Consider the following 24,420-nt stretch of genomic DNA (forward strand, 5'->3'; position numbering starts at 1 on the left):
TTTTGAATTTAAATTATTCAACTTTTTTTTTCTTTCTGAAAGAGAGAGAAATAGAATTTTCTCTTATCATCACTGGAAATACATATATTGGGTAAGCGTGCTTATGTATTCCACCTTCACCTCTTCCTCATGACCCTCAGACATCGTGAACTTCATAATTTCCTTTGGCAGGAAACTGTTGCATCTCTTTTAATGGCTTTCTTCTAAACAATTTTCGCAGCAGACGATTATTGAAAAGATGCCAGATCAATAAGATGTATTATCGTTTGAGCATTCGATTGTTTCGTGTTTTGTCTGAATAATTGTTCAGTCTATGTTAACCAGCAAAGTATTGCATTTATTTGCGTTTTCAATTATTAAGGGATTATGTAATTAGCATTAAAATAATTAAATTTACCCACTATTTATTAGTTTCTTCAAAATCGTGTCATTTAAAACCATGTGTTTGCTTGAGTTACCTTGTACCAAATTGTGGAAACCCGTCGTTGTTCAAAAATTTATTATTATTAAAATTTATTCTTTTTAAGAAGAATTTGAATAAAGAAATTACATACGAAGATTTGTTAAAGCTTTTTGTGTTATATATATCTCAGCTTTCTAGTATTATTGTATTCAGAACGTAGACATAACATGCAGCATACACAAAAGGAAAGTCGATGATCTTTAAGTGAAGTTCCACTGGGTGTAGGTATCATTTAAATCAGCGGTTCTTAACCTATGGGTCGCGACCCAAATTTGGGTCGCGAAGCATATTTCTTGGGTCGCGCTGAGTCGAACCAAAAAAGTTACTAATACATCAAATAATAAGTAATACCAACGCCTCCCAGAAGAAGCCATTGTGGCTTACTCAGCCTAATTTTGACTTTTTTTGGGGTCGCGACATGAACATATTTCTCAAATTTGGGTCGCGGGTTAAAAAGGTTAAGAACCACTGATTTAAATAAACGAAAAGTTCGATGATTGAAGAATTTATTTTTTGTTGAATCTACTGGATGAATTATGAATTGCCATTAGTTGAAGAAGAATTTGACTGCTTATTTACCTACTGTCCATTTGAATGAGTTATTTGAAGTTATTCCATATTTTTGATGTACCCTCTAATTTCAAATGCGATATTACATATCTTTAATGTACTGTACCCCCTTCCCGACCGTTCAATCCTGGCGACTTAATAACATCGTTGCCGAGTGGAAGGATTAAAACAGGTCTTAGACCAGGAAGGAGGGTACAAAATTTATTAATTATTGGACAGCGAGCAGCCATGAAAGTGTACACGAAAAGTTGCGCTCCTCGGTTATATATTAGGGAAAATCTTGCAAAGTAAAATCCGTAAATGTCTCTATTTAGGGAAAAGAGGAAAATATTAGAAATTACTATTGGTTTATGAAATAGGTCGAGTGATTCCCACGAAGATTAAAGGGAAAAATGTCCTGCTTTTAATTAATGCATAGTTGAGCCAAAAATAGATTTAAGGACAGGGTGTGAATTTAAAAGTGTGAGAAAGCATTTCGATTAGAATAATAAAATAAAAGAAAAGGATTTAACATAAAAAGATTAATTTAAGCTTTTTATGTTACATATATATATAAAACGGTTAATGTGAGTAGTCAGTTATTATTAATAATAACCAAATAAACTGGTTAAAGTGAATAATTTAAACGAGTTTATCACATTAACCGGTTATTATTAATTATAGCCAATGAAGTTGACCAAATATTCGGCAAAGTATTGTTTGGAAAGAGTTTTCTTAGGGGGGGGGGGTGATTTTAATAGTTTTTCTAAAGAATAATCTAAAATCGTATTTTTTACTGTACGTTATTAGAAATGGTTTTAACACAATTGTTAAGTGCTAAAACTTGTTAATTTTTGTTCTGAAAGACACTTAAAAAAGCGAAATTTGAAGAATTGAAACTAGATATTTTATACTGAAACATGAGTTTTTTTTTTCTTCTAATGCTGATTTTTTTTCTTTTTTTAATTAAATTCAGACAAGTTAATTCATCGTTTTTTAACATTTTATATTTTATAAATTGAGAACTTTTTTTTTTTGTTTTCTTTCTTTTTCTGTTTTAACTAAAGCCAAGGACCGATAGAGGGACTTAAATGATAAAGCGAAGCATGCTAACGGAGCGTTTCAAATAGACGTTATTCTTTAATAGTCACTTGTATGGTAATACATATAACTACTGTCGGACCTCTATTTAACGAAGTCACTAAATCCCGATAGTAATTTTGTTACATGGAAAATTCGTTAAATAGAAAATCACCTTATAAAATACCTAAGCAACACAAAACAGGTTTTAAATTCATAAAAGTTAGACATAATTAAAATAGCAATGGATGCACTTTTATCTCGTAAACTAGTATCTACTATTTATTTTATAAATCTTAGCCATAAAAGAAATCTGCGAGGAAAGCAAGAATAGAGCAAAGCATTATCCAGTGTTACACTATCATGTTACGTTACTTTTTCAACTAAAAAAAGGCTAAATTTATGTATAAAATTATAGTTGCATTTATTATAAGAGTAATTTTAAACATACATTACCAAATGCGTTCTTAAGTTTAATTGCTACGGATAAAATCCCTTCATTTGAACAGAGTTTTTCGTTTGAAATGCAAACAAAAAGGGAATTTACTACTTTCTCTAAGATAATTTTTAGAGAAAACAGTAATGCATTTCATGAAGCAGTAGTAGTAGATTCGTAAAAGAAAGTTCGTTAAATAGAAGTCCGACTATTTTTGAACACTGTGATTCTCAACGTTAAAGTTACATTTCATGACTAAGAAAAAAATATTCTCTTTTTATTTTTTGATAAAATTTTTAACAACGTTTTTACTATGACAGCATTGTTAAAATAGCGTTTCTAATGAACGTTGTTCTTTATTAGTCACTTTTTTTTTCTGAAAATACGGCAATGTGAAAAAGTTCAATTACATTTTATAGAATTAAATCTATCGTTTAAAAATTGAGAACGATTTTTGTTTTGGTATCTATCAAGATTTTCTTTTTCGAAAAACTTAACGTTTTTACAGATGTTTTTATTATGACGCGGTAATTAAGAGGATCTCTATTAGACTTTAACCATCACCTTTTTCTAGAAAATATGGCAATTGGAAAGGTGAAACGTTCAGCTTTAAAAATTTTTTTCAAGAATTAAGATCGATTTTTATGTTTTGCTTCTGTATATAATCTTTGTTTTTATGATAGCGCTGCATTTTTAAAAGCTTTTTTGATAGACTCTATCTTTTTTACTGTTTTATGGATAAATTATTTTTCGGAAAATATTATCTTTAGTTCTGTTTTAAGAATTAAGAGGATTTTTTTTTTTTTTTTACTATATCTTTTTTTTTTCTTCAACTTCAAACCTTTTTTTTTTTACTATGTATCTTTTTTTTTTTCTTCAACTTTATTTATTTCAAATAGTTGTTAGTCAGTTTTTATTTATCTTAAATATTTTTAAGTATCTTCATATCTAATTAATTTAAATTATCCTATGAATTTTAATTATCCTATGAATGTTTTTTTCCATTTACCACATACCAGAAATACAGCTAAATTTTGATTATTTTTCAACAATGACTAAACTTGTTTCTTTAGAAAAATAACATTTATTATGACTCTTTTTTTATTTTGATCGAATATTCGGTATTCAGCCGATTTTTGTTTTGACCGAATATTCGATATTCGGCTATATCACTATAGTTTTAACATTTGAATGTTGTTTTCATTGAAGCGGTTGTTGATGTTGGGTGTATTGCCAGATTTCACCAATGAAGATGGTTTTTTTACTATTTCTTTTCTTTTTTTCTTCAACTTTACAACTTTAGTGTTTTTTTAAATAGTTGTTAATCAGTTTTTATTTTTCTTAATTATCCTATACATTTTGTAGTGTGTCTACCACTACAGAAATACAATTCCTGTTCACTAGTATATAAGACGTGTTAACGCGATGGAGTACCTTTTCATGGATGAACGTTGGCATTGTCTATGTCTATGTGACTCTACCCACAATGGTGACCAGGACGTGATGTGAACATGCCTACCTTGCCCGAAACTCCCACTTCGATATGTGTACGCCTATCTTCTCAGTAACTCCCACTTCGATCTGAACACGCTTACTTCGATGGATGGTCCACATTGAACAGTTGACTTGCTACTTGTGACTGCGACATTGCCCTTCTCACGCTGTTGCTTCTCAGTCTCGTTCACACACAACGTACAACATATACACTAGACTGCTAAAGGCAATATAAGAGCGACCGTGACCTTAATGTAGCTCTCACAATCAGCACTCAAAAAGTAAGGTGATCTTAATACAGCTCTCCCGACTTCTCACAAAACAACAATGAATCAACTAGTTCATCGAATTCTATCACAGATATAATTCTGGTGGGGGAGTACTGTAATGTTTCTGCTACTACAAAAATACAATTCCAGTTAACTAGTATAACAGACATGTTAACGCGATTCTATTAGCGGTACCTTTTCATAGATGAAGGTTGGCATTGTCAATGTGACTCTCCCACAATTTCTATGAAATTTTTTTCCCTTTACCACCTACCAGAAGTACGCCGAATATTCGGTATTCTGTCGATTTTTTTAAAATTACCGAATATTCGGTATTTCACCGAATATTCAGTATTCGGCCATATTACTATAGTTTTAACATTTGAATGTTGTTTTCAGTGAAGCGGTTGTTGATGTTGGGTGTATCTCCAGATTCCACCAATGAAGATGGTTTGACTGCCCTACATCAGGTACTTTCTTTTAGTTTTTTTGTTGTTGCTGTTAAAGACATTCCAAAATCTAAAGTTTCTCTTTCAATGTTATAGTGCTGTATTGATGACAGTGAAGAAATGCTGAGGCTTCTCCTCGAATTTGGTGCCAACGAGAATGCAAAAGATAGCGAGCAATGGACTCCTCTTCATGCTGCTGCTACTTGCGGACATTTGCATATTGTGAAATATCTAATAACCAAGTAAGATCCCGTGTGCAGTCTTCTAAGAGACTTTGATATGAATCTTTATGCACTAATAGTAAGAGTGTCTATCCCTCAAAATAATAAAGCGCGAGAAAAATGCAAAAATGCATTTAACCTACTTTATATGCTGATCAAATATTCACTTCAACAGTGGTCGGAAAAACTATATTTTCTTTGTAGTTGACTACAACTACTTTATTATAATTGTAGTTAACTACCACAAATTTTTTTTTTTTTTTTTTGTAAATGTAGCGACTACAAACCATTTTCGAAATGTAGTCACTCACTACTTCTCTACTTTTACAAAGCAAACGTAACTGGAGAACTTAATTTTCACCAGTATTCAAAATGATTTTGAATGAAAAAATTGGCTTGGTTAAATATGAGGAGATATTAAGAAGTTTTAATACATATTTACGTGAAATAGTTCTTTATTCTATAGCACTTTCTACGAATTTGTTCTTTAAACTTTCAAACTCCATGCTTTTCATGACAGTGATTTAAGAAACGCTTGGAAATTATCTAATAACTAATATTTGTGATTTAAGTGATCAATGCTTTTTTATATATTCCAAGAAATCTAGAACTCTTATCTTAATGGTTTATACAGACGGTATTTTAAGTAAGGATATCAGACGCAAAAACGAACTTTATAGTTCCTGTGAAATCGAATTTTAAAAAAGTCACATATTTAAAATTCGATTTCTCAGGATCAATTCGACCGATTTCAGGGCCATTATTTTTCCAATGTCATCTAAGACAGGGGTGTCAAACTCAAAAGCTAACTTGGGCCAAATCAACAATGCTTAACTTTAGGTGGGCCGCAGGGAAAAGAAAATCAATGTTCATAGAAACAAATATTTTTATTTTGAATAGCACATTGTAATAAACATATATAAAGTTAAATTATTGTTTGTTACTTGACATCTCTTCTCTGCTACTATCTTTCCTATTTCGGGAGAAATTTTTTTGGCCGAGACTACTTTCAAAATTGACCCAACATGAGCGTTATAAATACAGTTTCGGACAGGAAATTTATTTCCATTCATAACAGAAAATTATTGCTTGCACTGATAAGTACTTCCAAACATGGAAATAATTTCATATGCGAATTTTCGAGTATTTTCAAACCTTGCCGGTAAATATTTGTAAAATTCAGGCATAACCACTTCAATGAATTTTGCCTTCAAATTTGAGTCTCACTGAATCTCAATCACTTCCATTTGCATAATACTGGAGTCTATATTTATTGAGAAAATCGGCGAAAACAAACAAAATTTGTTTTCCGAGGAATTAAAATCTTTAAACCTTGTTTCAAATTCCGTTCTAAGATTCGAAATTTTTTTCTGCGTATTTTTGATACGATGCAGTATCCCTAGAATGGCAGGTGCCGCAAGCCAATTAGAATTTTACATTTTCGCGAGTAGAATTTAAAATTATCCGTATAGTTTATAAATAAAATATATTATAATTTCATATGATAGTTTCCTTTCTAATTCACATTTCTAATTTATTTTTACTTTGCGTCGGACTGGGCCACAAAAATTTTGCGAGTTTGACTCCCCTGATCTAAGATAATAAAACAAACACACGCAAGTTTATATACTAACACAGTGATTCTCAACCTTTTTTTTGGTGCGGCACACTTTTAACGATTTCGAAATTTGACGGCACACAATGAAAAAAATTAGATTAAAAGTTGTTTAATTACCTATTTTACACTGTGTTAAATAGTTTGTGATAATAAGTAATATGTACTACAAAAGCACATTTATTAAGGGATTAATTATTTCTTTCGACCAATTTTTTATTAGTTAGTAACAGTTATTTTTTTGCTAGTTATTAATTGTTAGCCTTTTTTCTATAGTTATAAGCAGTTACTTTTTTTTAACATTAACTGTTATTTTTTAATGATTTCTTGTTAACTAGTTATTTTGCTAATTATTATTAGTTAGCTTAATTTTTGTTAGTTATCCTTCGTTAAATTGTTTTTTATATATTTGTTTTGTTAGTTATCCTTTGTTAATTTGTTTATTAATTGCATAGCTTACTTTAATGATTAGCTCCTAAAACCTTTTTTTAAAATTGTGTGTCATATACAATTTAAACGCTTCCATGTTATTTTAAGATTGTCAGAGACAAGACAATCGCCGACTAAGATGTTCACGCGTTCAAAGCGTGGAAAAATTACAAAAAGTATATATATATATATATAATTTTTATTGTATCATTTCTAATATTTGGCGGCACATTTTAAGAATTTGACGGCACACAAAAGTGCCGCGGCACAGTGGTTGAGAATCACTGTACTAACACATTTTGTAGGCTCAAAGCTTTCTGAGGGATCAGCAAACGAAAAATGTTGTTTTTGATCACCATAAGCCAAAAAATTTAGCTATAAATTTTTAATTTTTTACAATTCTTTTTGTTATTATATCAGTAAACGCACAAAATTTCTTAAACCTAGATTAAATATTTACAAAAATATGGATATTTTTATATTAAAAAAATATCTCGCTTTTTCTTGCTATAACAAGTATTATTAGTTTCTTTCCACTGTCTCTTACTTAATTAAAAATAAGGTAATGATTAAAATAATTGAATTGAATTCTTATTAAAGAGGAGCTGATTTATTGGCTGTGAATGCTGATGGAAATATGCCATATGACATCTGTGATGATGATTCAACCTTAGACTACATTGAAAATGAAATGGCCAAGAAAGGTAAGAAGAACAAAATTATATTACCAAATATTTCTCTTGTCTCAATATTTTGTTAGTAATATCAATAAATATAATTTGAACCATGGTGGCTGAGGGAATAGAGCATTCACCTTCTAATGAGGTGAACCGGTTTCGAATCCCAGAGATGGCTGGTCGATACGAATCCGCATTCGGCTTGAACTGACCACTGTGCTGACGTAAAGTATCCTCAGTGGTAGACAGATCTTGGGTTAGAGTCCCCTTGCCTTCAGGCTAACCCTGGAAGGTTATCATGGTTTTCCTCTCCATGTAACGCAAATGCAGATTAAAGTTCTCCACAAAGGCAATTTTCACCCAATACTTGATCCAGGAGTTCCCTTGTCTTCTGGATCGAGTTCAAAATTACAGGATTACAGGATTAAAACCAAAATTGAGTCAGCTGTTCAAGGACAGTTATAAAATAATTTGATAAGAAAATAACTGAATTTGTGTTTGAGCATTATTTTCAATTTACAGATTTATTTGTGTTACAATTGTAATAGTAAATATTGCTTGATTAAAAAGAAAAGCTTTGTTGTAATTATTTTAATTTTCATTTATGAGTGCATTAAACTATATTTTCTTTATATGTAAACTTGTTTGTATGAGTAATAATGATACTGCCATTTGACCTTAAGAAAATCTGAATACTCCGAAATTTTATTTATAAGTTGTGTTATAATTATTTTATTATATTTTTATAATTTTATTATATGGTTTTATTATAATTTTTTTATTAATTACTTTGTTAATAATTAGCATACACTTATTAAAAGTTCTAACATTTAAGTAATAAAGTTTTTTCAATAATAATTTATTTTTTATGCTATTTTTTTCTGAAATTCTTTTTAGTCTTTATTTTTTTTATCTGCATGAAATAGTTTGCTTAATTGGAATTTGTTTCGAGTATGTCAGAAACTGTAGGACGTAAAAATAAGAATAAAAGTATCTAAATTTCAATTAACTTCTAAATACAATTCTTTTAAAATACTTCTGGGTGCCAAATGCACTGAAAATAATATAAAAAATTCGAAAATGTACTAAAACTTGTCTTAATACTCATGTTTAGTTAATAAAAGTTGCTCAAACTCATTTATTACTTAGCCGTAATTGACTAACACATTAGTTATCTTAACTCTCCATCCATTGACTAACACATTAGTGCATTCAAAATGTATTTTTATATAAAGATTGTAACTTAATATGGAAAAATCTAATCATAAGATAAAAAAATTTTAATATTTTTCTGTGTACTATAATCTTACTTCAAAATATATTCCATTTTTTCTAAATGCATATTTTATGACAATATGTTTAGCTGAATCACATACATTTTTTGTTGCCATGGGTTATTGAATCTTAATTTTGTACACATAAATAATACAGATTCCATTTCACAATACTTTATTTTTTATCCATAGTTTTTGCTTCAATTATTTTTAATGAACTTTTACTTAGCTCATTTTATTTTGTGTTTAATAAGTTGCTTAGAATAAATATTCTCTGCTCATTGAAAAAAAATATCAGCCCATTTGTGATATATATATATATATATTATAATTAGCCTTTAATATTTGTTCTTATAGTAAAAGGTATAGACTAACTGAGCAATGAGCAGTATATTTTTTAATTAGCCTAAAGGCATCATTGCAATAAACCTAAATATTATTAATTGATTGGAAAATATTGGATATTTCTGATTAGCCAGATGCATGTAAATAATTTGGTTATGAAATCTGTATTCGTTAATCTAGGTATAACGCAAGAAATGATTGATCAAACCCGAGCGGCAACCGAGAACCGCATGTTGGAAGACCTTAAATATTTAGTTTCTCAAGAGGAATCTCTAAATGCGAAGGACAAGAATGGTGCAAGTTTTGTGAGTGTGAACTTTAAATTATTAACTGCTCTGTTTACAAAATTTGTCCACTTTTGTTAGTTCTAGATTTGAACTGTTCTGAAAAACTGATGTAATTAACAAATTTTTGGCCACATCTATAACCAATGTAATTAACTTAGTTTTGGCCAAAGGTGCATGAATGCACTATTTCAATTATTATTTTTTATTAACATTGTGACATATATTTTTTTAAATTTTATTTTTCTGTTATTTTTGAGAATTCTGAAAACATTAATAAATTATTAGCCCCGTGGCAGAATCACGGCGACATTGCCGCAGAATGTTACGGAGTTCTTGCAGAAATATTTTTCTTTTGAACAGTAAAAAAAAATTCTTTTCTTTTCTACAAAAATTTACATGTGATATTTGAATCTTGCATTTAGATTAATGTTTCGATTGTATTTTCGGCAGTTATTGATTTTGATTTTCAAGTGGATTTTAAATATCCCAATATATTTTAAACAATATGCAAAGTTCGAATCATGCATTTGAGTATTTACTTTTTAAGGCTATAATTCTATAAAATTTTTGGCAGTTATTGCTATTGATTTATCCGTAGTTTTTAAATCCGATATTTTTTGTACGATATTATTTATTATTATAACCAAATCTCGAAACGAAACTCTTATCTGATTCGCGTGATTTTTTCAGCAATTACTACTATGGATTTCATGATTTTTATTTATTTTTTTATTGTGATGAGCATTTACAAAATGCAAGGAAGGAAATAATTTGTGCCCCCCCCCATCAAAATGTGATAATATCTTCCATAATATTAGAATTAAAAATTATTACATGTTCAATTTTAAAAAAAATTATAAATTTTTTTTTTGTAAACAGCATTTTTGTTATTTTAAATTAGTAACATATATGTTTGTTATTATTAGAAGTATCTTGCAGGAAGATATTAGTGCTTGAGAGTTTTGTTGCAGGTAGCTCGAAAAAATTCTGCCACATAAATTATTAGCAATTCAATTGTAGTAAAAATTTTCTGTTAAAACATTTTCAAAATATGTTAGTTTCTTTAACTTGAAATGGTTATTGACTTTATCAAAATGTGTAATTCTTCCACTTGAGATAAATCGTGTGTTTTTATGAGGGATTAAAGTTGCAAGTTCTATAAATGGAATAAAAATAAAACAAATTTCTTTAAAAAAATTAATGTTTTAACTAAATGATTTATTCATTGATTTGGCTAATGGTACGGTAAATGGTAGTAACCGTTTTACTTACTCAATTATTTCATGAACGAAACTTTTTTTGTGCCTTAATGAATGTGATTTAAACACGAAGAAAATAATACAACATTTATTAAAATGTCTATGCTTTGCCTAAATCTGGTTAGCATAAGCAAATTTCTGAAAATATTTGTTTTGCAAATAAAGTTCCATCATAAATTTATTTTACAACTCTTTTCTGGCTCTTCAAGTAATCACAGAAGTTATGAGAGACCTAAAAATCCTCTTTCTTTCCGCCAGACTCATCAACTTACGTTTACTATGACATATCATTTACGATAACATTCTTCTTTGCAAAATTAAAGTTATTAAAAACGTTTATTATTGTATTTTATTAGATCGGTTTGTGCCCATTTTTCACAAGTTTAACAATTCAATTACATGGGTAGGCAATTCTCTGCTAGAGTTATAACAGTGCTCAGAATCAGCTTAACTCCCTTAATTTTCAAGTATTCAAATGTTTTAGCAGTGCTATCTAATATCAACAGATTATTTTGAAAAATAAAATATTTTAGCAGTGCTAAATATTAACAGACAATTTTGAAAAATTAATTTTTTTAAGTAAAGTTTCTCCAAGATTTATTTCCTCTAGTTAGATGTAAATTGTTTAGAATTAATTAGTTTTAAATATATTTAAATGCTTTAAAAATTCTGTGAAAAATATAAATTACTGAAAGCAGATATAACAATTCAATAACATAGATAATCAATTTTCTCCAAGAGTTATAACAGTGAAATTAGGCTGTGCTGTAGAAAAATGGCTCCTGTCTGCATTGATATTCGTTTTTTCTCTGAATCAGCTTTTGTGAAATTAAATCATTCACTCGCTTGATTTTCAAGTATTCAATTATTTTAGCAGTGCTATCTAACATCAACAGTTAATTTTTCAAAATAATTTTTTTTTAAGTAAAGTTCAATTTTTTCTAAGATTTATTTCCTTTTGAAGTAATTTGTTTGGTATTTATTAGTTTTAAATATATTTTAATTCTTATAAAAATTACGAGGAAAATGTAAATTACTGAGTATATATGACTGAAATGTAAATTACTGCACATATTAATTCATTTTAAAAAAAAACTATCATCTAAATATAAATGCAATTTTAGAATAATTTAACTTGAAAAATATAGGAAATAAAATTAAAAAAATAATAAAAATATTTAAAATAATTTTACTGAGAAAAATATTTCTACAGGAAAGAGTAAAATTTTGAGTGTGCTTTGCTTACTATGTGATCACTGCAGAATAATCTTATTATAGAATTCTTCTCTTATAACATCTGCATTCTGTATGATTTCTGACAGCATTTGTAATTGCTTTTTACTAGCTGCATATTGCTGCTGCCAATGGTTATCTATCTGCTATGGAGTTTCTTCTTGAAAACCATGCAACCATAGATATATGTGATGATGATCAGTGGCAACCCATACATGCAGCTGCCTGCTGGGGACATGTAAGTATAAGTTTATTGAACAAATACATATTGAAAAAAAAAGACATTTGTTAGTTGTTAAAGCTTATGTTACCAAACTATTAGCAGATGTCTGTGCAATTATGCAAATTTCAAACAATGTTTTAGTCCAAATTTTTTTTTTTTTTTTTTGCAAATTAATTTTTTTCCTTCTAGTATTTTGAAGGGAAATGGGTTCATAGGACATTTATATGCAGTGATGATTTCTTAAATTACAGATAGAAAAATTGATAGAAAGACAAATATCTTTCTATGTTGATTCAATTCAATTTTTTCTGGAAAAAAAAAAACAACTTAAAATTATTCCAAATGCTTTTGAATGGTTTAAATTCTATCATTATTTATATCTTCATTAAAAATTTATGTTTCTGTTATTACATGCAATGATAATATTTATAAATCTATTTCATGTAAGATATATTTTTTTACTAAATATATATATATATATATTTTTAAGCCTGATGCTATTGAAATGCTTGTGCAAGCTGGAGCTGATATTAATGCTAAAACAAAGAATGGAGAAACACCATATGGTAAATAATTCACCACCAACAATATTTTGTAGAATTTTGTCTAACATTGAGTGCTTTGTGACTTTTTTTTTCTTCTGTATTTTTCTAAATTCATTATAGTCTTACAACATTGTACTTTCTTATTGGAAGAATAGTGTCACATAATATATTTATGAGTATAATTAAGATGAGATTATTTTTCATTGTTCCTTTGATTTAGGACTTATTTCGCTGTGATATTTTTTTAAGTAATATTTTTTTTCCTATTGCTAGTATATTTATGCATGAAATATATTTCATTTTGTTCAAACAAGTATGAAAATATAATAAACATTAACTAAGTGTTATTTGAAACTGATAGATTAGTTTAATTATTTTAATTAAAATATGTGATCATTACCTTATTTTTAAAAAGATAAAAAGCAGTTGAAAAATAAAGTTAAACAGCATACTTGTCTTGTAATTAAAAAACACATGAAAAATCAACACACACATATATATATATATATAAAACCTACAATAATGGAAGAGACACTTTCAGTTTTGTTTTGGACATTTTTTTAACTTTCTCAAAATACTTAGAAGTTTATGTAATTACTTCATTACTTCAGAAGTGTTTAGTTCTTAAGATTTTTCATATTTAGCACGAAAGAAAACGAGTATTTTTAAACACCCTATACCATAAATATGCTTGCAACTTGTATTGATTACCTTGGTTGTTATTTCCAATCACTGCCTGAAATTTCGTATACCTAGCTTAAATACTAATGTAGATTTGGACTCTTTTATGAGAAAAACTAATTTCTTTGTTTTATATTTTCTGACTATCATTGCTGAAATATTCAATAGAATTAAGCAAAACTTTTTGAGTAATTTTTAATTATTAACAAATCATTTTAAAATTGGAAAGAAAAAAAAATCAAACTGTGCATGCGCAAAAAAAAGAAAGAAAAAAAAAACATTTTCGAAAGGTTTTTCTACATTTTGTTCTGAATCTCATTTGAATCACATTGGGTCTAGAATATAGAAGTCCCCAAAAAAACAGGCGGTCCAAAAATTTTTAAACATTATGTGCATGGAAACATTATTTTGTTCTAATTTACGGTTATAAAATAGCTAAACTGAAGCTATATTTTTGAACATCTATGAAAGAAAAAAAATATTTTATGGGTTTGCTTGATTAATTGTGTATCAAAACAAAATGTAATACTATTTTTAACATATGTAAATTAGAAGTTAGAGAAAGTATAAAATACAATGGAGAAAGGAAAAAGTCCATTAACAAGCCAAAAACACTTTGAACTAAAAACTATGTTTTTATAACAGAATAGAGTGCACCGCTCCTTATTGGCTATTGCTTGCCAACCCCCAAAACTGCTTTGCGATTTGAGGTAGTTTCGCCTGGTCTTGCCATCTTGGACTTCGTTAATACTCTATCTTTTATTCTTCAGGGTGCTTAGTATTTTTAAAAAGTGTTTAAAGGTGCTTATTATTAATTTTCCATTTTTAAAAGTCCAATTTTTTTTTTCATTGGGTATTTGTAAAGAGAGCTTAAATTTCTCTTTTCCATAAAAACATTTTGTTTCTAATCATATTGATTGCTGTCATGAATTATGCAAAGAGATGGATTTTCACAATGTTCCATTCACTTTCTTTCAATCGCAATGCGTATGGATGATGCTTACCGGCATCATTCATATTAATCGAGGGACTTTTCTTTATTTTAACATTTATGAAATACGTATAGAAATCTTACATGATTCAGATTTGTTATTTTGAAATAATATGATTTTTTTCCTTTATCATTTAATTTTAAGTAATAATTGAAATTAAAAATTCAGTTTTCTCAGATTTGTTAAATATTAGGAATATACGGACCATGTAATAATTTAATATAATAATGTAAACAAAGAAAATATCTTTTTGTGCCTGATTTCCTAATTTAAAATACACTCTGCTTAATTTAATTAGCTTTTTTTTTAAAATAGACTTTTGAAATTAGGGATGGCACAAAGCAGAGCTTAGCTCTGAATACCTCTACTCATATTGAATTTTAGCATGTTTTAATATTCTTAGTTTCATACATTTTCAGCTTACTATGTATAATCAAATGTAGTGAGGTTAATTAATCTTTATTATAAGATAATAAACATAGAAAACATTTTAACAATAAGTAACCTAGAAGGACTATGTCTGACTTTAATTATTTGCAATAAATATTATGACTTAAATTTTCCAGAATAAATATTATGACTTTAATTATCTGGAATAAATATTTATAGTTTAGTTCTTAGGTAGATGTACAAGTAATGGGCATCCTCCTCATAGTATGGTTTTTAAAAGAAATAAATAATAAATATTTAGCTTTTATTTATTTTTTGAAATTTCTTTGCATGTTTTACAATTTCAGGTCACTGTTGATGATCTTGATCAATGACAATTGGTTAAATTTTGTTGAAAAGGACTTAATTATTTAAGATTATACTTAATTAAGATAAGGTTAAGATATTAATTAAGATTAATCTTAATTAATTAAGATATATTACTTAAGAAAAGGACTTAATTATTTATACCTATAATTATTAAATAAAATATAACTTTAAATGAAATACTGTAAGTTGACCAATTTTCGGCACATCTGCCCTAATAAATGAAAATAACATTATTTTTTTTCCTATTAAGTTTTAAAGCTAGAAATGTTTAAAGAGCAATTCATGCAATATTTTAATAACTTAATTTCAAAACAATCAAAATTATTCTTGTAACTAAGTACAATGTAATGTAACTTATTTATTTCTTTACTCTTTTCAAAGAAGTAGAATTTATTATGAATTGTTGTATGATTCTTAGTTCTAAGAGTTCGATACAAATGCACAAAAACTTTTTAGTTAAATGCCATACATTTCTATTATATTTTATTATAAGGTACAATTGTGCATAACTTAAAAGCAAAAGTTTTATATAATAATAATTGTAAAAAGGATGTTCTGAAAATAAATTGTTATAGGGAGAATCACTGCTCATAGGTGTGTACAGGATTTTTGCATGAGAGGGGAGGGGACACTATACTAATCATTTAAAGTAAAATGCACAAAATTCAACAGCGAATGATCGATCTTTTCGAGGGTTGATGAGTAAAAGTGACCAGGGGGCATAGACGAATATAATTGGTATAAAGTTTAAAATATATTAAAGTATACAATCTATGGTTCTAAGCAAGGCCAAGGTGAACAATCGAATCTAATTCAAATCTTGAAGCTATATCTGAAATCAGCAGAACTGAGTAAACTGTTCCAGAGGTTGGCAAGCGACACCACGCAGATCACCCACTCTCTACATTGTTTTAAGGTCAAGTACCACTGTCCAGTATTCTGAACACTACTGTTTCCCTAATCGCATATTAAAATATTGAAAATATGTATTAAAATATCAACCAATGTATTAATATCGAATCGGACATCCTACAAAAAGACAGTGATTGCTAGCGTTCACCAGTAAAAGATATAAAAATAAAAGCCCATGTAAAGATTTATGAGGAAATGCAGCTAATCTCTGCAAGTGTACAAAAAAACAACACAAGCAAACATTCAACGCAAACTTTTCTGTTTATTTCAAAAATAAATTGTTTTAATCTTATAAATATTTCAGCGATAAATTTGTTTTGTTAATGCATTTTTTTTCATTGCAGATTTAAAAATTCTTCTCAAACTGATATTATTTTATGAACTTTTACGTTAAAAAATTTTTTTTCATTATTTTATCTTCATCTTGATTGTTTAAAGTACAAGTTTATGCAAATTTTTCATGTTAAGTAATATTGCTTGGATTGAAATGAATTGTTATTTATGTAAATTGTTGTTAACGTACATTTGTTAGCAAAAATTTGTATCTTTCCAACATGTAATTAATTATACATGAAAGAGAATTAAGGTATTAGGTATTTCATACCTGCTATAAATTCATATGAAATAAAATAAAGAGGTAAAGAAATACTTGAAATTGTTATAATCATTTTTAAAAGCATACTTAATTGAGTTTTGAAATGAGTGAAATTGAATTAGTAATTTCAGTCATTGTTTTGAAATTTTTTAAAGTGATGTGATGATACGTTCTTTAACTGTATGAAACTTTATCAATGCCATTTTTTGGCAAGCAACAAAAGTATTACTTTTAAAGTTTTTAATTATCTTAACTAAATTTCATTATAACAAGGTAAATATAATAGTAATCCAAAAGCCCAGACATGAAAAAGTTTCTCAGAATAACCAATACAATTGCCTCTAAAACAAATATTTTTATTTAAAAGAAATATTTTTACCTGTCAAATAATAGTTTGATTTTAAGCTACTTATTTATTCAACAATGCTTAGAATAATGATACATTATCAGTTATTTATTAATGAAACTTAATTTATGCTTAATTTTGTCGGAAAAAAAATGAATTTGTTTAAAGCTATTGCAGATAAATTGCAAAACAGATGATAATGACTAACACAGAGGAAAATTCTAAACAGAATGACCAGACCAAAAAAAAAAAAAAAAATGTCAACACAGTTTTTATGTCTCTTTTAAGGTTAATATATCCATAATCCTAGAAATGAGATTACTTTGTTTGAGGCATAACTATAAATAGGAAAAAAATTGGTTATGTGGAGAGCTAATATTTTTAAATCTTATAGCGAGACAAAAAAAGTTGCAGGCAATAGGTAAAATAGAGGCAATTAAAGAAAGCTAAGAACATTTTCAAATGAATAAAATGTGGCAGGGGTGGAAAAAGCGTGAAAATCAAGGCAGAGAGGATTTTGTTTTATTACTTTTTTTAGTGAAGGTTAACAGAAAGGCAGTGGCAATAATTTTATTTTTGTTAAAAAATAGAAAGAGACTCAAATTGAAATGTAAAAAGAAATCTTAGTTTTTATTTTGCGCCTAATAAAATATTTAAAAAATTGTTGAGTTGAGCAAAACAATGAATTGCTTGGGGGAAAAAATCATCAGTAGTAAACAAAAAAAGCATGAAATTACCATGTGTTTTAATTCCCTGAATCCCTCTTTTTACCTCCATCTTGTTGCAGTCTAAAAAATATGGTCCCATCGTCTTCTCAGGACTTGCTTAGATCATTTTCTAATTTATTGAAAAAGTTTATTTTCTTAAGAATGCTTTGTAAAATTTACATTGCTAAAAAATACTCAAGATTATTTCTGATTCTTTTCCGACAAGTGCAAGTTTTTAATCAGGGTATTGAAAAAAAATTTTCAATGATTTCAGCTAAAACACTTAGATCAAAATAAATAAACAATTTTTAAAAAAAATTGCTTCTAATTTCCATTGTATAAAAAAACGATTGGAAGTTTTCGTAATTTGTTTTTTTTATAGAGTTTTAAATTTTTTTAATGGTTGAAAACAGAAGTTCTACTGGTGGTGGGGGGGGGGCAGCCTATGTCATAGCTCATTAATCAGCTAGGCCAGAGCTTTGGCAAGTATGCTGAAGATTTCGACTTTCCAAAGCCTCCTTCTCTAAAAGCATCTCTATCTAAAATTTATGAAGTGTAATTACTAGATTGCAATTTACTATGGTGTTCTGTTTTTCCTTTTATATGTGCTTAGCACACTGTTAAGTTAATTAAAGTGTGTTCTTGGCTAACTTTTGCCTTTTTTAAATCCATATTTTTTTTTTTCATTTTTAGAAATTTCAGAAGACATCGAAGTAAGGGACAGGATAAATCAACTGAAATATGAAATGGAGACAAAGAGAGGATCACAAAGTAACAAGTTAAGGAGAACTCACAGCCAAAATACTCGCAGGTACATACTTCTGCATCTTCAGCTCGCTCTTCATCACCTGATTCTCATTTATGACTCAATATAACAATTTTAGTTAACTTCTATTTAAATGTTCTTTTTTTCCCTTCCAGTCAATCCATTCGAAGAACGAGCATAAGGGACAAAGTCCAAATTTCTCGGAGGGAAGCAAGAGAAGAAGCAATGTTACGACAGGAGAAAGAAGGAATTGTTCAAATTATAGATGTAAGTACATCCAGGGTTGCCACAGACGACTAATATGCGACCTGAGGTGACTGGGGCAACTTGTTTTGCCTGAAAAAGCAACTATTTTCAGGAAAAGGATATTATTAGAAGACTTTTCTGTTCTCCTTTCTGTTTTTTTCTTTTTTTCTAAGCGTGAAGTGGATTGTGCAACTTTTGGCCCACAAGAGCTTCTGAATAAAAGAAAACAAATTCTTGTACTATTATTTATGTCTAAAATGCCAAAAAATCTAATTTTCCATTATATTTAATTAAGTGTATTTTATTTTTTTCTCTAATATATAATTTTGTTATTTTTATAAATTGTTTTTTCCTTCTATCAACATTAATGTTAGTTTTTTACTGTTTTCAACTTTGATCTAGTTACACATTTTCTGTTGTGTAAATTTTTTTTAATTGCATAAAACTTTTTATTAAATGAATCATGGTATAACTAAGCCAGGATAATTAATTAATTCAATAAAGTATTGGTCATATTTTTTGTAAATTTTTGTACTTAGGCAACTATTTCCATGCTTTTGGCTACTAAAAGCAACTATTTTTTTCCTGTGGCAACCCTGTATCTGTAATGCCCATGTGGATTGGCATTACATTTTGCCCTACTGTACAACATTATTGACACATTATTCACATATTTTTAGGATGATCTCATAAAATGTTCTATGGAAGCTCTAGACAAAAATTCTCTGGTGGATTCTGATCTCGATCCGACAGACATCGACATCACCTTCCTCCCGCTGGACGGAAAAGATACGCTGCAGCGTTTCAGGGGCAAATCTGCATCCGAAGCTCTAGAACAAGGGGAACCTGTTAAACGTCCCATCCCAGGCGACGCTACGAATGACAAAACAGAGACTTGTGAAATGGTCGGAAAAGAACGACCTCCCAATAATAGGTCTGATTTGTATACCGAAAAGTTGTCTCCGACTCAAACTATGGTTGTGCAACAGAAGCCAGGACAGTCTGTGAATGTCGAGATTCACGTCACTGTAAATACCAGTCCTACCTACGGGTCTGGACTTGCAGACTTGAAAAAGCAGAGAAATGACCAAAGAAGTAACTCTTTAGACAATAATGGAAAGTCTTTGTTACAAAATGGCCATTTCGCCATCACCTCGTACGACCAACCGCCATCTCCGAGTGTCCTTCCTCAAAAGTTCCGTGGAGATCCGCTGGAAGTAGTTGGTGAAAAACGGAAGAAAAAAGGCTGTTGCCATTTGATGTAAAGTACTGAAATATTTTATTATTGTTGTAATTAAAAAAATCATGCATTCCATTTTGTATGTTTGGATCCTAATGGTACAATTTAAATTGCTTTAGTATTAAGAACTATGTATTTGTAAATGTTTTCGACCCAAACTATGTACTTTCACTTACCTTTTTTTAAATATTTTTATAATGAAAGGAATATTTTTCACTTGAAGATCATGTTTTTCTTATTATCTTTTTAAATATCTAATTTGAATACAATAAAAAATACCTTATAACACGAAAAATAATTTTTTTTTAACTTCCAGGGCAAGATTGTTATTTTGTCCAAAAGAAATATATATTCTCCAGTACATTAAACGAAACTATGAAATAAACTGAAATTGATCCTTGCACTTGTTTAACAATAAATATTATAAGAATAACTTAAATTGAAAAAAATTAAACTTCAAATGCACTAGAACGTTAGCTTTTCACATCATCTAATTATTTACGATTTATTTATTTTAGCTTTATTCAGAATTTAAAATCTATATAACATATTTAAGAAACGATTCGATTATTAAAACTAATAATAAGAATTCTATGTGTGATTTTTAGTGTATGTTAGTATGTGATTGGTTAAATTTAGTAGTATTAATAAAATTTGATTGTGATATTTTAACAGCTCTTTATGCAATTATAAAATAAGATTTTAATATGCCTGTTTCTGTAAAATATTGAAGGGCTGCAGTTATTTTAATTTCTTAAGGAATTCATTAAATTTATTTTTCTTTCCAGTTGTTACTTTTTAGTTTTCACTCATTTAAATGTGATATATTAAATTGCTTGAAAATCAAAATTATTATTTAAACCAGTCTGAAGAATAAATTTTTTTTTAAAATTTATTTCTTTCATTTTTACTATTTTGGGTTGTAAGAAATTTACTTCTTCCTAGGTGGTTTTTACCATTATGGAAGAAATTTGCCATTCCTGTTCTGGGGAAATATTTTACATGAATAATTTAAAAATGTAATTTATATTTAAAAGAAATATTTACTTAAATACTCCTTTTTTTCTATAAGTTTTTTACTTCATTAAATATAGCAAAATAGATAAATAATATTTTTCAAAAATTTATGAAAAACATATAAGATATTGTTTTATAAACAAAACAACTAAAATAAACCTTATTCTCTTAATTACTAATTTTCTGCATTGTTTTTTTTCTGATTATGCATATTAAACTGTTTTTTTAGGAAAAAGAGAAGCAACATAATTCAAATACTGTTTGTAATTTAAATGTAATTTAACAATATTTTTTATGGGACCAAAATGATCTGTTAAAGAATGATAACACCATTTCTTGCAGTGTTGTAAAAAAAAGGATTTAAATTTCGAAATTTTTTGCTAATTCAGAATTATTACACTAAATTTTGAAAAACAAAATATATTATTGCTTACTGTTTGGTGTTTACCTAAATTATTGTTTTTTATTATTATTCATGAGATATTTTATCTCTTTTGTTTTTATTTTTTTAAATGTTTTGTCTTTTTATTTTGAAGAAATGCAATAATACTGCATTATATTAATTATAAATAATCAAAATATATATTAATGTAACTAAATTTCAGAGCTTGTTTTATAAATAAATCTGTATTTAAAATAAATATGATATGTGAAATGCTTCACAAAATGAATGGTTCCAATATTTTGCACTATTTACTTCATAATTTTTACTAGAAATAAATTCTATTGTGATTCAAATGCTGTTAATACATGAAACGTTATGCATGAAAAATGCTATTACTTTGGTATTAATAATGTATAAAAAAATGAATTCAAGCCTGTCTATGTTTAATATTATCCTTATATTTGTATTGATAATTAATGATAGAAATTCTTTAAATAATTATGATTAAAAAAAAAGATGTAAAAATAGGAAAATTACCTTGCTTTTTAGATAGAATTTAAGTTTTGCTGCGCTGCTTATAAAAAAAAAATAATGCTTATTTCATTGTGAAAATAATTTATTTCATTTAAAAGGAATTCAGATATTATTTTCATAAAATTTCATTTTTGTCACAATTGTAATAAAAGGTAAGAATATTCTTACCTGCAACAGACCAACATATGGATATACAATTACATTTTTTAGTAAACTATACAACAGATATTGTGTCACTTATTGTGCTGGTTACTTATCCAATAACCATCTGTAGTAGTTCGAGAGAAATTTTCACATGGAAATCTTAATTCCAACCAGCATCGGTTTAATATCTTTTTTTAAAAAATAAAATTTAAAAAAAAAACGAAATCAAAATACCAAGAATGATAACATTGAGTGTATTAAAAGACTTGGTTTGATTGAAAAGATGTTGCTGAAGAATAGGTACCACTAACAAAAACTAACTAAAGATTAGCTGATGCATCTTAACTTATAATAATTTTACGTATGTTGTTTGTAAATTTTAATTAGTTTAATCTTTGCCAATGGAATTAAAATGATAAATTATGGCATAATTGTGATATGCAGATTGATAGAAAATTATCGTCTTTCCAACTATGACTTGTACTAGGATAGCAATAAATAAGATAGCAAAGTTCTGTTGCTCTCACCAGTAGCCATCTTACAAGTTCAGCTGTGAGTTATGTCTTCACTGAATTGTGAAAACATAGGTTTTGTCACTATAATGGGAAGAAAATTTCAGTCCTTACTAACAAAGTGTGTGAAGAAAATAAAAACTCAATACACTCAAATAATGATATTACCTTTAATTCTGCATATTGATAGTGATGTTATTTTTTTAAAGCAGGGTTCATTGCTTTAAATAAATTTTTTGAAAGAAATCCTCAATTTAAGAATTTACAAAATATATATATGAAAAGCATTTTAATATATATTTTTGTTGAGTTTTAAAATCTCTTATTAGCAGGTTGTTTTATTATTTGATGTTTAACCATATGAAGATAAACATGGATGGTGCTAAGGGTTAAAATTTGTAAAAAGGCTTCAAAATTTCTGCTTCTTATTTATTAGATTTCTAAGCTTATAAAGCTCATCATCCTATATTGCTGTTGTACTTTTACTGTTTGCAGTATGACTTGCACTATTTACCATTCAATGTTTAAATCAACTTAACTTTAACTGAAAGCATGAAAAACTGAAGGTAACACTCATGTCAACTGTTCCTCTTTATGCTGTGATATTATTTCCTTAAATTAACTTAATGTCGTAACCTTTTAGTGTTTATAAAATGCATAAAAGCATTATGAATGGTAAATTTTAAGTTAGTCTCAATTCTGAAACTTATCTATGAAGCCTGTTTACACGGTGGCGTATTGGAAACGTCGCATGAGCAAATCCAAAAAAATCTTAAAAATGGATGAAACTAAATATGAACAATACAGTTTATTAGCAATAAGTATTTTAAGAATAGCTTACATTTACAAAAAATAAAATTTAATATAGTACCTGAAAATTTAAAAGTTTTTAACAACTTCTTTTTTTTTTTAAAAAAGGTTCAGTTTTATACAGAATTTTAAAAGTCTATATATAGTTCTATTTAAGGAGTTAGTTTGTGTATTCATACATAACAATATTTGATTATTAAGATTTCTATAATTGTAAATTCAATAATTAATTTATGTATTCAATTTTTTATTATTCAATTTTTCTATTTGTCTTATGATAATTTTTAATTTTCCTTTTTCTTTAATTTTCCAGTTTCTATTAGTGTACCTATCTATTTAGTATGTAATTTGTAAATTTAATAGTGTTTGTAATAAAATTGGATTATGTTATTTTTACAGTTCTTTACATAATGATAAAACTAAATTTTTCTTTATTCATTAATTTGTTAAGAACTTTTTTTTTCAGTTATTTTTTTTTAATTTACAAATGATATATTAAATAGTTTGTATTTAAATAATTTGTAATTAAGTTAGATTGCCGTTATAATCTGGTTTAATATTTAATTTTGAAAAAGAGTTTCTTTAATTCTTTCTACTTGGGTTAGGAAAAATCTATTTCTACCGTGTTTTTTCCACTGTGGACGAAACTTGCGACTCGGTGAGTAAAGAATTACAGCAATAGTGAAATGATATTTTACAAAGCATAGAATTGTCTTGATATTTTAGATTTCAAATGAGAAATAAAGTGACAATTTTAATGCTGTTATTTTTATTACATATCTTAAAAAGTTGTTATTGAATATGTTTTTTCCTAAAGAAAAACATGATGGTAATGAAAAACCTACTGATCATTTGCCTTAAAACCAATATTTTGTTTCAATATTGTAAATATATTTATGAATCTCAGACTACTAAATACCATATTT

General features: G+C 27.6%; 1 protein-coding gene across 3 annotated transcripts in view; it reads left to right on the plus strand.

The window, feature by feature from the left end:
• Positions 1 to 21,054, plus strand: part of LOC107439595 (protein phosphatase 1 regulatory subunit 16A) — a 57,698-nt gene extending 36,644 nt beyond the window's left edge. For all 3 annotated transcript variants that reach the window (XM_087149705.1, XM_043049949.3, XM_087149706.1), the window contains exons 3-11: positions 4,691 to 4,761; positions 4,837 to 4,982; positions 7,606 to 7,709; positions 9,482 to 9,606; positions 12,193 to 12,318; positions 12,794 to 12,869; positions 18,534 to 18,651; positions 18,762 to 18,873; positions 19,533 to 21,054. In XM_087149705.1, the coding sequence (XP_087005831.1) occupies positions 4,691 to 4,761; positions 4,837 to 4,982; positions 7,606 to 7,709; positions 9,482 to 9,606; positions 12,193 to 12,318; positions 12,794 to 12,869; positions 18,534 to 18,651; positions 18,762 to 18,873; positions 19,533 to 20,117 (1,463 nt within the window). In that variant the 3' untranslated portion in view covers positions 20,118 to 21,054. The remainder of the gene's footprint in view (positions 1 to 4,690; positions 4,762 to 4,836; positions 4,983 to 7,605; positions 7,710 to 9,481; positions 9,607 to 12,192; positions 12,319 to 12,793; positions 12,870 to 18,533; positions 18,652 to 18,761; positions 18,874 to 19,532) is intronic.
• The last annotated feature ends 3,366 nt before the right edge of the window (positions 21,055 to 24,420 follow it).

The sequence above is a fragment of the Parasteatoda tepidariorum genome, chromosome 1 (genome assembly GCF_982258835.1).
Source record: "Parasteatoda tepidariorum strain Cologne lab strain chromosome 1, Ptep-v5.0, whole genome shotgun sequence".
Lineage (NCBI taxonomy): Eukaryota > Metazoa > Arthropoda > Arachnida > Araneae > Theridiidae > Parasteatoda > Parasteatoda tepidariorum.